The following is a 12,701-nucleotide window of genomic DNA, read 5'->3' on the forward strand; positions in this document are numbered from 1 at the left end:
TAATTACTACGAACTTAGCATGGTTAATGGAATGGAAAGAATAAACATGGTCAAGAACCACCCTCAAACAAGAACAAAATTCACACATGAAAACCAACACTTATATTAAGCAGCAATCCTAAACTGGCTATTCCTAGGCCTGGAAACACGGACACACCTCTTTACATGTTCCCACCCAACTCATTCCTACAGAGCTTGTTACTCTCACAACATCAATACCATTCTCAACTATGTTATGATACAAAATCAGATTCCTTTCAACGCCAAGCTTCAGCTAAATCTGTTCTAGACTTTATAATATGCCCGACAATTGAAGTTGTCATATTTTTTTCTGCAGGTCCTTCTACTGGCAACTCAATCACATTTTCGGAACAGGTGACCTTGTTAGAACTACTCAAGTGAAGACTTCTGCTCTTACAAATATTTGCTTGATCATCTTTAGTCAAACTAGTAAAGATTCCATTTGTCAAAGCGCACATTTGAGATACCACATTGCAATGACAATTATCAAACAGCAACCTATTTCCTCTAGGAATGATATTCTCAGTAGTTGTAGGCAAAGTTTTGGATCCACTTTCCATTTCTGAGCCATCTTCAATAGGGTGGCTCTGTAGAGAAGGCTCTTCAGTAACAAATGTCTTATCCTCTTCACTACAATCACTTAAATTTTCACGGCCATCTTGGAGTACCAGCTGTGAAGAGCTTTGGTGCCCATCATCACCAAAAGAATTTAAGTCTGAAACAGGATTTGAGTTCATCATAGACTCCTCTCTTTCTTTGAGTGTCTTCATCACAAGGGTCTTAAGAAAATTCATCACTTGCACTACATACATCAAAGCAGTCAAAGGATCTGCCATCTGTGGTAGACAGGTCAGAAATGCTGTTATTGCATCATGGATTAATATTTAATAATAACCTCAGACCTTTACTGTATAGTCTTGCTCAACATACTAAAAGCAAACCAAACTCTCTAGGACTTGGGAGGAACGGTTCATATATATTCACCAGAATCAATATAAACATTTTTATTGCCTCATAGATCAACAATAACCTCTGACCAACCCTAAAACTTTGAATAAAATGGTAACATACAAACAAGAAGATTTTAGGAAGACAATAAGAACATCAATTTTATTGTACCGAGGGAGAATACTTAACAAGTAATCACAGGAGCCAAAAAAACAGTTCCCTACTTAAATACTTCTCTTATTTGGAGTGTCATACGATTCCTAAGAGATGTTCCATAATCTAAAAGATCTCACATTGTTCCAGAACCAGTGCATTTTCTTATCTTTCAAAAATCTCTAAAACCTTTATAAGGTAAATTAAAAATCTAATAACAAATTATTTTCAGTGAACTTGTTATATTATTTCAGTAGATGAAAGTTAAACTAACCACATGGGAGAAACAATAAACACACGGATAGAAAAAATAGTTGTACCCAATGAAGTTGGCTCATATAAACTCAATAACAAAAACTACCATAGACAAGAAAACTTTATTTTGACTTACTTGAGTCATGTTTGGTGCAAAAACCATTGCAACATTACGAGCATTCATTTTGTTCAAATGTTCTAGTTGAGCAACATCAGCCATTAGGTTTATTGCCCAATCTAGTAAAGTAGCTTCTGTCTGAGGAAGAAGCCTCACAAGTTGAACACATTCTTCTTCTGATTGGGACTGCATCACCTGCTCTGGTGAAAGAGGGTCTAATACCCCAGTTGGAAGTTCTCTGAACCAAGCCTAAAACGGAACAAGAAAATTAAATTAATGTAGCAATTCCTATAATATAGTTTAGTTAACTAGTTCATGGTCTCAGTAAGTGCATTCAATCCCAGCCCCACAGGAAGAGGGAAACACTGATGCATTTACCAAATTTTAAAATAGAAGAAAGGACCAAACTCAACAATCCTTAAAACTAATTCTGAAGCAATCTTCAAACAATTTGTATTTTGGAAAAAAGAGAAAAAGAAAAAGTGATTATGAAGAAAATTTCTAGTAATACCTTTATAAGACCTGCTAAGCAGTGCACATCAATGCCATCTGGTACAATCCCTCTATTTAATTGTTCCCTCACAAACTCCTCTTGACTATTGTCAGCATTAATTCTGAAGATTCCTTCAGCCTGCACGTGTTCATTAAAATCTCAAGTTCAAGTCTGGTATAATAAAAACCAAATCATATGAAAGTTTTCTGGTAAATTTAGAAATAAGCATCAAATAAAATTTTGAGAGTGTTCATCGCTAACTTGCATTATGTAGCGAAGTAATGTAATTATTCAAATCACCTTTAGGTTCTCACCAACAAGGCAGGAAAAGACATGGGAGAAAAATACCTGTAGACCTCCTTGTGCATACAAATGCCTTTGCATTAGCAAGAGTATTGTAGGTACACTATTTCCTCTGGCATCATAAGAAAGCTGCATAGATTCTGTTGAAACTCCAAAAATATTTGCACTGTGGACAAAAAAGAATAAAATTTATGAAGACCCATAAGACGATATAAGTTAAGACTTGAGATGCATTCTCTGGGTATTCAATGAGTCAGGTAAAAAGCACTGCCAGAAGTAGATGCACAAAGGGATGGTATGTAATCTAAAATACAAATTGAGTGTGCATGCATTATCAAGGAATGCAATGGAAAATCTGATACCAAGTTGCAAAATGAAAAAATTGACCAAATGTTTTATGATGGTAACCACAGCATATTGATGAAGTGGACAACAGTTTCAAAGAAACAGCACTTGTACTTGTACCTTTCATCAAGCTTGAGAAAGACAGATGAAATAGAGCACAGAAAGGACAAGTAGGATGCAGAACAAGGCATTGGGAAGAGAGAGGATTACTTTTTCACAATGAACAATACATGTCTTGCTTTATACTTCTGTAATGACAACTATGACACGGGAATCACCGCTCCGTGCAGAGCAACGTATATTCACATGATAAGTATCAAATAAGTATATGTTTAAAAAAAAAAACAAAGAAAAACCATTGCATAAGCAAACACCGGTAAGACTAAGGGAGTTTTTATATGGTTTTTTTTAAAACAAAAAATAATAAAAAATTATTATAATTATGTACTTTTAAAAAAGTAAAAATCTAAAAAAAAAAAAAAAGAAATACTGTTCTAGTACTTTGCTATGAAGTTTAAAATAGCAACTTTCGGGGTAAAAAAGCTCGCAAAAAACTCACATCATAAAGTATTTTTTTAAGCTTAAGCCTTCAACAAACGACCCTAAACATGACTAGCACTACATTACTGGAATTCCAGTCTTTCACTCTAACTTGATTAAAAATAACTAAAATATGCCGTTTGTAGCCATCAAATACGACTTTTGAAGTTTAATAGTGCAAGCTAATAGGCACGACAAAAGCTAAATTGCTAAATATAGATTTCCAATAAAATTCCTAGTATGAAATTTGTACATAATCCCTTTCAGAGTCCAACAAATTGGCTATCTCATTGAAACAAATTGGATAACACAGGCAATGGAGAAGAAACTTCAAGATGATTAGCATTGCATCCATAAATCAAACAGAACAAGAAGATAATCTAGCTGTAGTAAGCAGTAGTACAACTAGTAATTACACAAATAAACATAATTACATCAAAACGAAAAACACCGTTAAAGAAAAATATCTGCCATATCACTCAACAGCTTACTTATTTGAATCACTAAATATTGACACACATTCGTGACATCGTATATCATTATTTTTATCTCTCACTTTTTTATCTTTTCTGCATATAGACATTTCAAAAATACACCTACAATATAAAGGGACACTTAAAGATGTCTACTTTTAGTGGTACATAAAACATTTTTCTTCAACAAATGCACATGAACTTACCTGGCACTGGGAACCCTTCTAGGAACTTCAGGTTCAAACTCAACGGGCAAGCCAAGAAAACCATTGAAGCGATCAAAGGTAACATGTGCAACATGCCTAACATTGGAAGGCATGCCAATCTCCATGGAAGAGTGATCACCATTACAACTACTTCTACTGCTGCAACCAATCAAAGATTTCCTAAAAGCAACAGCCAAAAGTGTTAAAATACACACATTATCACTCTCTCCATCCCTTTCTTTCCTTTTCCTGTCTCCTTCTTCTTCTTCTTCTACTGTGGGGTTGCTAGTATGGGAGCTTGGGTGCCCACGTGTAATGGAAGAGCTTGAGGGTGAAGGGAAGTGAGATTGAGATTGGAACACTTGGGTCATGCTGTGTGTTGATGGAACACGTAGTACTGGTATTACTATTGCTAGTGTTTGTCATGTGGGATATGTGTTATTCTGTTTTCTTGAGGGAAAGACATAATTTTGACGACGTGATTGTGGAGTTGAGTTTGATTCAAGAAAAGGGTGTTGGAGGGTAAGACGTTACTTTCACTACTGTGCTTTAACCTGCTTGTCTTGCCCTTTTAAGGCAACATAGAGAGAGAGAGAGAGAGAGGTTGGTGGGGTGGAGGAGAAGAAGATCATGAAGAGAGAGAGAGAAAGAGAGGAATAATGACATGTACAAGACGTTAAGTAGTTATAGACACTACCTTAGAGGTGGCATGGGATGATTTCTGTCTCAGAAGTCAGAACAGAAGAGAACCTTTGAGTCTTCTATGATTCTTGTTGCAGTTTTTGTTTTTCCTATTTTTTTTTTTCTCTTCTGAGTTAGAAATAAAATATTATAAGAAAAACTTATATAATGACTTAAATATGCTTTTCTTTTTTACATTTTTTATTTTTTTAGTCTAAAAAAATAATTTATTTCTTAAAAAAGTTATCATTTTTAATTCCACGCATGTCCACCGGGTTAACTACTTTCCAAGAAAGTGTTCTTTGTTTAGGAAAATGACTCTAAATAAGTATTTAATAATAGGAAAATTTTATCAAGAATAAATTTTTATCTTTAATATAATAAATAAATTTTAATAACCACAGCTCTTTTATTACAATTTTTGTTAACATCATAAATAATACTGTATGTAATATATATATATAAGGTGCTTTATTATGTACATGTACTTATCTTCATATTAATGTTCACGCTTAAGAAATCCTAGGCTTGGCATTGCATTATTATTAAACTACCAACACAAATAAATGTAAATAACATGTCCCATCATGGTCCACACGGTCCCCATGGAAGATTTTCCTTAATTTAGCTATCACTGTTTAATAAAGGCTATGCTGGCGGAATAAAAATGTACTAAAAGATTATAATGCTAAGGTAATTAAACAATTAGCATTTAATATTAAATGTTTGTGCTTTTTAATTAATTATTAAGCATTTATTATTAAGAATTCTAAATCTTCTTGATAAACTAGCATTTGTTTAATTAAAAATATTAAATAGTTTGTTGAGCATTTAATATATTAAATTTTTGTGCTTTTTATTTAATATTTTTATTTTCATGATTACAAGTATTTTAATTATTTGTTACTAACAAGATTTAGCATCTAATAAAATAATCCAAGCAGCTTTCAAGAAAAAGATATTTTGATTAAGAACGGAATGTGTAATAGGAAAAATATTTTTTCTGTATAAAATGGTGATCTTTTAAAAGAATAAATTATATTTTATTTCTTAAAATAATTTTTTCTATTTTATATACTTTAAATTTTTCATTTTCCTCTTTTGAAATATTAATATTTTTATGTATTTTTCTCTTTTTATAAGTTTTTTACCAATTGGTTACACTTATATTTTTTTCAATATGAATGAGCTTTTTGGGGTCAATTTTTCCTTTTCATAACTTTTAAGATTACTAACAACTAATTTTAAGTTCTTATTTTATTGGCTTTGAAATTTCTGAATATAAAATAAAAAGTATAAATAAAGTTCCAAAGCCGATTGAATGAATGTTTAGAATATCATTTTATTTACTAAACCCTTAAATTTAATAATATAGTATTTTTAAATTAGTTGCTGATAACCTTAGAAATAGTAAAAAGAAAAAAAAATCTTAAGGTATTTGTTCACAATTATTTACCCTATATTTAAATGAGTTTGAAGTTAAATAATATGTATTTTAAAAAGTGTATTTTTAAAGTAAGTTCACCTATTTATGATTGTGATATTTATTAAAAGTAGTTTTCTGAAATATATAGAAAAAATCATTCGATGAAATAAAAAGAAGAAAAAATAAAATGTAATTTTTTATAAAATATTTAGCTTTTATAGGGAAAAAATTTGCATAAAATTGGATTTTTTTTTTTTAAGTTAGTCATTAAATGATAAATCACTGCAAGTAATAGATATATGCCTGCAATTTAAATAAATGAAAAAGTCCAATATTTTTATATTTGTATCAAAAATAATTGAAAAAATGAAAATAAAATTATATAATTTGATATTTTGAGCAAATGTAAAATCTTTATATATAAAATTAATCCTTTGTTTTTTATAATGGGTCAAATAAAATCCTAAATATAAATTAATTAATAGAAGATAAGGAATGGAAAAAATTACACTAGGATAAGATGCAAAGTAATAATAATTAATTAAAAATTAATAATAAATATTTTAAATAAATTTTAATAAGTATCTTTAAGATAATAATTAAGAAAAAAATTAAAAAAATTTATCGTATTTGTATATATAAAAATTCATTTTGTATTTATTTTTAGGTGATTAAAGGTATTTAAAGGAGTATACTTATTACTTTTGAATTAATGTCTTTAAAATGTTAATTAATAAGAACTTTTATTTTATGTTTGCATCTATTTTTATCACAATCTTCTTCCATTTACCCTATGATTCAGTAAAAATAAAATAAAATTTGAATTGAAATAAATAAATAAAATATATATTATCATTTATATTTTTCTTTTTTTATTTTATTTTTCTCACTTTTTTTGTCAACTATTTTTTCACATGCAAATAAACTAACTTTTTCTTGTCAAATATTTATTCATTAGTAAAGTCTAACAATGCTTGCAATTAAATGATATGAAATAACAATGCACAATAAATATATAATAAAAGACCAAGATATGAAATAACAATGCACAATAAATATATAATAAAAGACCAAGTACGTTCAATACTAAACACAATTTATCAAATTTTTAAACACAAAATATAATTAAATTTAAAATTAATTTCTCATTTTTCAACAACATAAACTTAATCACAAAAAATAAATTTATTTTTTCTTTATATTAATGCAAACTTAAAGGTAATTATTTTTCTCCTTCTAAACTAGCACAAGTCTAAAAGTGGTTCAAATAAGTTTGAATGCAAACCAAATATTTTAAAAAGATGAAAATAAAATAAACAGTAAAAGAAGAAATAAATATGTAGAAAAAATTAAAAAAGATAATATCTCAAGGAATAGTAATAAAAACTCATCATTCATTGAGTAAAAGGTTTTACAAGAGAATAGAAAATATTACAAGAGAAACCTCACATGAAGGAATGGAAACCCTCTCGTGAAAGATTCTTCTATTACTTTTGCTAGTATCTTTTATTTTTTATGTCTCCATTAATTTCTTCTTCTTCTTTTTTTATAATATTTGAAGTATCTTTTATGATCATAAAAATATTATGAAATAAGAACATTAATATATTTTTTTTGTTTGATTAAGTGTATGGGCTTTTTCTTAAAGAACTACTAATTTATGTATTTGCTTCATGTTGTACATAAAGAAAGTTTGATTTTGAAAGAGATATCTATATAGTTGTGATATTGTGTTTAATTTTTTTGAAAGCATAATTTCAAAGAACTTTTAAAATCAATTCCAAAATTAAGTTCTAAAAAATAATAATATTTTTCTAAAAATATCACCTACTCACCACCATTTTTTTTCTTACACAATTTTAATGCAATGAAAGGTAGAAGTGGATACATAAACACAAGTTAAAGGCAATGAATAGTTGATTCGTGCCAAAACTTAGAGTAGAAAACAGAAATATCGTATTAACAAAGAAGATGCTATTTCTAAAAAAAAAAACTCTGGAGCTCTACTTTACTCTTACTCTGATTGAACTAATTTTACTATAGTCTGTATTGTGCTTTTATAAGTAATTTTTTTTATAACACCAATATAAAATACAATTATTTTATTAATAATATATTATATATATTACCAAACATTCACGTGGTCTTTTGGTCTCTATGTTTACTTGTGTAGAAGATAAAAGATTTGCAAAATATTTTTATCAAGTAAACATGATTAGCAATTAACTTTTTTTATTTTTTGTTTCCATGTGATTCCATTTTTCTATTTATTTCTAACCTTCTACTCAAAAGAGAGGTGTGAATAAAAAATTTAAAGTAAGTATATAGAAGAAAATTATATTATAAATTTTTTAATTTATGTAATATTATATAAGATAAAAAGCTATATATAAGAAAAATTTAATATTAATCAACTCAACAACCAGCAATTAGTAAAATAATAAACAATAACTACTAGGGGTGTTGCGAAAATCGAACTCGCGACCTCTCGCACCCGAAGCGAGAATCATACCACTAGACCAAACACCCAGTTGTAAACTTTTTAAAAATATTTTAAGGCTACATTTATATCACTTTTTTATTCATTTCTTTCCTAATCAAATTTTGGATGGAATTCAATCATGTTATTCAAACGCTTTATCTAAGTTGGCATCTGGTGTTCTCCATAAATTTGTGATTCACAAAATCATCCAATGGAGAACCACGAAAGGAAATTATTTTCATAATTAAAACTCAAAATTTATTTTTTTGAATAAATTAATAATTTTGTTCTATCTTATAAGTTTATTTTTATATTTAGTTCATTTAAAAAGGACAAATTTTAATAATAATTTATTATATTAAATAAAATTTAATTAAAGAGGTTAATCTGTTTTTAAAAAATATCAAATTTTAAAAATATAAATATTTAAATTTAGAAGAGTTAGATGACATATTGAGAAAAAAAAACAACTAAAAAAATATTCTCATTCATGATAACATTCCTATACACATACACACAACTAAAAAAATTATTTTAGTGAATATTTTTCATACTATATAGATATTGTTAAATTAAAATAAATTTTTGAATAAGAAATAAAATATATTACATAAAATTTTAATTTATAATTTAAAAAATATTATTAAATATTTTATCATATTGAATAAGACTATAAAAAATAAGGCTAAATTAAATAAATAAAATTTTATATTAAAAAAACTATCACACATATAAAAAAAAGGTAAAATAATAGTATGTATATTTTTAGTTCAAAGAGTGAGTTAATGTCAACAAAATATATACAATATTAGTAAGAGACAGTAACTTTATAAAAATATCATATTTTTTTTAAGATTTACAAATTTATAATAAATAAAAATAACACAAAAGTTATAAATGCTTATTATGGTACTCATACACTTGAAAGAGTATTCTATATTATCTAAGATTAATGGTTGTAATTTTTCTAATATTTTAAAAATAAAAAAATATTAATATTTTTTAATTAAATTACTAACTTTAATATCTATCAGTATAAAATTAATAGTTAAAATTATTTTACATACAAAAGAAGGTATCAAATTCTCTTTTAATTATAAAGAGTTTTCTAACTTGTACAATTTTGTACGGGATAAATTTTAATAAATGCACCACTTAATTAATTTTATTAATTATTTTATCATGGTTTCTTTTTTAAAAAAATTATTTTTTATTTTTTATTCATTGATTAAGTGATGTATTTATTAAGATTTATCCTATGCAAGGTTATACGGGTTAAAAAATCTGTAATTATAAAGGATACCCTAAATTTTATAAAAATTATATCATAATATCTAATCTAATGCATCATTTGTTAAAATAATGATCAAATTAGTCATTAAAAACAATAAAAGTGCGATCCACATTTAATTAATTCAATAATGATACAATTAAGATTGAAGTAACAGTAAGTATATATATATATATATATCATGTATAATATATTCAGTTAAAATTATATACAATTATAAGAATATTAAATTAAAAATTATATAAAAATAGAGAAACAATCCATATACAAATATCATATATAAACTTTAATTTATTTTAAACATATTAAATAATCCAAATTGAAAACTGATATGATTCTGGATGGAACATTGACAAAGGGGTGTGAACGTTGATTGGAACGGAATTGGCGGGGAAGAAAGCACAGTGTTATGATAATTTAGAGGACAATTCCGTACCCAACGCCATGACATAAGAAAGAAAGAAAACGAGACGTACCGCAGTCAATCATTGTACGGTTGCTTACGTTCAATTTTGTCAACAAGAACAGTACGGTCATTAGTCATTGAAGGGTAAACACACAGTAATTTACCAATCATCTTCACTGCCCCTCAACCTCAACTCCACCAACAATTTCCAGAAAAAACTCCCCTCCAGTTACACGAGGGTCATATTTTGTGTTTTTATATTTTTGTTTAAGCAAATTAGACTTATATTTCTTACTTTTTAAATGAGTTTTCTTGATTTTTTTAAGTTTAATGAAGCAAGTTTTTAAGCTTCTATTAAATATACTCCTTCTCATCTTTTATAATATTTTTGAAGACATTAAGTAATACATGCATATAATTAAGTTAAAATGTATTGAAATATATATTTTATGAAATTATTGACTTTTATAATACCTGTTTTAAAAGTAAATATAAAATAATTTATAATTGGTTACAATATAAATTTTTATTGGTAGTATGTAAAAGTTAAATTCACATAGCAAGATAAGTACCATTTAGAAAAACTGTTAATTCTTTCTTGATAATATTGCATCATACTCTCGAATTTTCGGCTCCCTTGCTCTGGCTTTTCACTCTGCACGTTGTGGGTCTTCATAACTTATGAGATAGGTATAGATCGAAAATCATGCCGTTGACTCAAGTGACACCATTTTTTTAAACAATTGATTTCGAAATTACATGTCACTGAAATTATTTTGTCTCTTCTTTAGACTACCCTATTTCTTGTACTAGTCTTGAATCTTTCTAAAACAAAAAGAGTGGTGAAATAAGATATAAGATGTCATAGGGTTTTGAAAAAAAATGCGATTCAAAATTCAATGGTAGGAACATGCACTGTGTCAGTTCGTGGGTCACCATATTGTGGCTTTCGCTAATTTGAGAATATAGATGAGAGTTCCTTGGTGTTGGTATTAGATAATGAGAAGCCAAACCAAACCTATGAAAAAAAAAATTATATATGAATACATTTTTAGTTTCAAAAACTAATGATTCCTAAGCAGTGGACCACTAATAACTACGCCCACTGGATTAGTGTGGTCTTATCATTTTTAATGAATGATATAAAATGTTTAATTAGGTGCCACCAATATTAAAATTTTTTAGCCTTGGACAAGCCCTTGGTTTGCGCCACTTCATTGACACATATGCATTGGCCACCTAATAAATCACAACCAACAAACGTGGAGTTGAGACCCACACCAACTGTATTATCATGCTGCTCTACTACTTTAAAGTAGTAGTGTGCCACACATTGCTTGTGTTTTTTCTGAACAATTTGAATTTATCTATTTTTATCTCTTTAACTATTATTAAGTCAGGCTTAACCCAATGACCACTTCAAGACAACTTGAGGTCAGCTATAAAAGAATAGAGAATAATTTTTTCACGCTCAAAACATTCATTCACCTATCATGAATTCCCTATAATTCAAACTTGGAAAAGTGGACTTTTCAATGGGACACATTCCCCTTCGCACTGTCATTTGTCTATCACCTCTATTGCCCTCACAAATATCATCATAAATCCTCCCTTCAACTTGCACAATAGCCATTCCCTCCTCTATATAGCTCCCCTTCAATATTCTCAAAGTCCCTTTGGTACTTTGATTAATCAAAACAAAATGCTAGGGAAAAAGATGGTGTCATTGAAGAAACTAGCCAAAAAGGTGAAGGCTGTTGGTGGAGCTGACCCTGATCCTCCGTACCAAGAATGTTTGCTCAAAGGGTATGAGGAAGAATCCCCTTCTAGCACAACCCCAACTGGTTTTTTTGCACTTTATGTGGGGGAGGATCGCCAAAGATATGTGGTTCCAACAAGCTACCTTTCTCACCCTCTATTCAAGATGCTGTTAGAGAAGGCATACAACGAGTTTGGGTTTGCTCAGAGGAATGGCCTTGTAGTTCCATGCAGTGTTACCACGTTTCAGGAGGTGGTAAATGCTATAGAATGCAACAATGGCAAGTTTGACTTGGGCAAGATTTTTGAAGAATTTCTTTAAAGTGCAAAAAACAGATCATGCCATATTTCTTTTTCTTTCTTTGGTTAGTGTTAAAATGCATCAAAACTATGACCTCTTTGGTGGGGTTATATTTAATGGATGTTCTAGCCAGACTTTTAGAGAATATACACCAATTCTCATATGCAGTGAGCTAGATTTAATTTCAATGGAAGCTATTGCTACAAGCAATTTTCAATTAGGATTGATCTGACATGTAAATTAGTTTGTGCAGGAATGATAGCTAGCTTTCAATATATTCAGCTTATGCCTTTCATTTGCTTTATTACTTGTCCCTTGCACTTTTCAGTAAACATGTCCCCTACTTTTACAACTGTCATCCAGTGCCGCAAAAAGTGACCTCAGTAATCAGAGGCAAGGATTGTGCACTTTCAATTAGTCAACTGGGTGTCTGTCTGATTGGACATACTGTGGTGCATATATTTGGAAAAAAGATCTAACTGCATTAAATTTACACGAGTA

At 28.6% G+C, this 12,701-nt stretch overlaps 2 protein-coding genes and 1 non-coding gene across 3 annotated transcripts; 1 reads left to right on the top strand and 2 right to left on the bottom strand.

Annotated features, from left to right (window-relative positions):
* Window positions 1-257: 257 nt before the first annotated feature.
* On the bottom strand, window positions 258-4,124 carry LOC113873460 (rho GTPase-activating protein 5-like). The gene is made up of 5 exons (XM_027511589.1): window positions 3,856-4,124; window positions 2,337-2,457; window positions 2,007-2,126; window positions 1,514-1,744; window positions 258-857 (listed from the first exon to the last, which is right to left on the bottom strand). The coding sequence occupies exons 1-5, from the start codon at window positions 3,978-3,980 to the stop codon at window positions 258-260; spliced, it is 1,197 nt and encodes a 398-aa protein (XP_027367390.1). The 5' UTR covers window positions 3,981-4,124.
* A 4,295-nt stretch (window positions 4,125-8,419) lies between these two features.
* TRNAP-CGG lies at window positions 8,420-8,491 on the bottom strand. The gene has a single exon. It is a non-coding gene; the product is annotated as a tRNA-Pro (tRNA).
* Window positions 8,492-11,843: 3,352 nt separating this feature from the next.
* Window positions 11,844-12,221, top strand: LOC113873737 (auxin-responsive protein SAUR15). Its single transcript, XM_027512021.1, has one exon. The coding sequence runs from the start codon at window positions 11,844-11,846 to the stop codon at window positions 12,219-12,221; it is 378 nt and encodes a 125-aa protein (XP_027367822.1).
* Window positions 12,222-12,701: the final 480 nt, after the last annotated feature.

This window comes from Abrus precatorius, unplaced genomic scaffold, assembly GCF_003935025.1.
Source record: "Abrus precatorius isolate BTA unplaced genomic scaffold, Abrus_2018 Scaffold7, whole genome shotgun sequence".
Classification (NCBI taxonomy): Eukaryota; Viridiplantae; Streptophyta; class Magnoliopsida; order Fabales; family Fabaceae; genus Abrus; species Abrus precatorius.

Bases quoted from the DNA above. Each gene is read 5' to 3' on its own strand.
- LOC113873460 (XM_027511589.1), bottom strand. From the start codon at position 3,980: ATGGAGATTGGCATGCCTTCCAATGTTAGGCATGTTGCACATGTTACC. The intron at 2,458-3,855 runs GTAAGTTCATGT...TTTTGTCCACAG, and splicing joins AGAAGGGTTCCCAGTGCCAG to TGCAAATATTTTTGGAGTTT. The intron at 1,745-2,006 runs GTATTACTAGAA...GTTCCGTTTTAG, and splicing joins GCTTAGCAGGTCTTATAAAG to GCTTGGTTCAGAGAACTTCC.
- LOC113873737 (XM_027512021.1), top strand. From the start codon at position 11,844: ATGCTAGGGAAAAAGATGGTGTCATTGAAGAAACTAGCCAAAAAGGTG.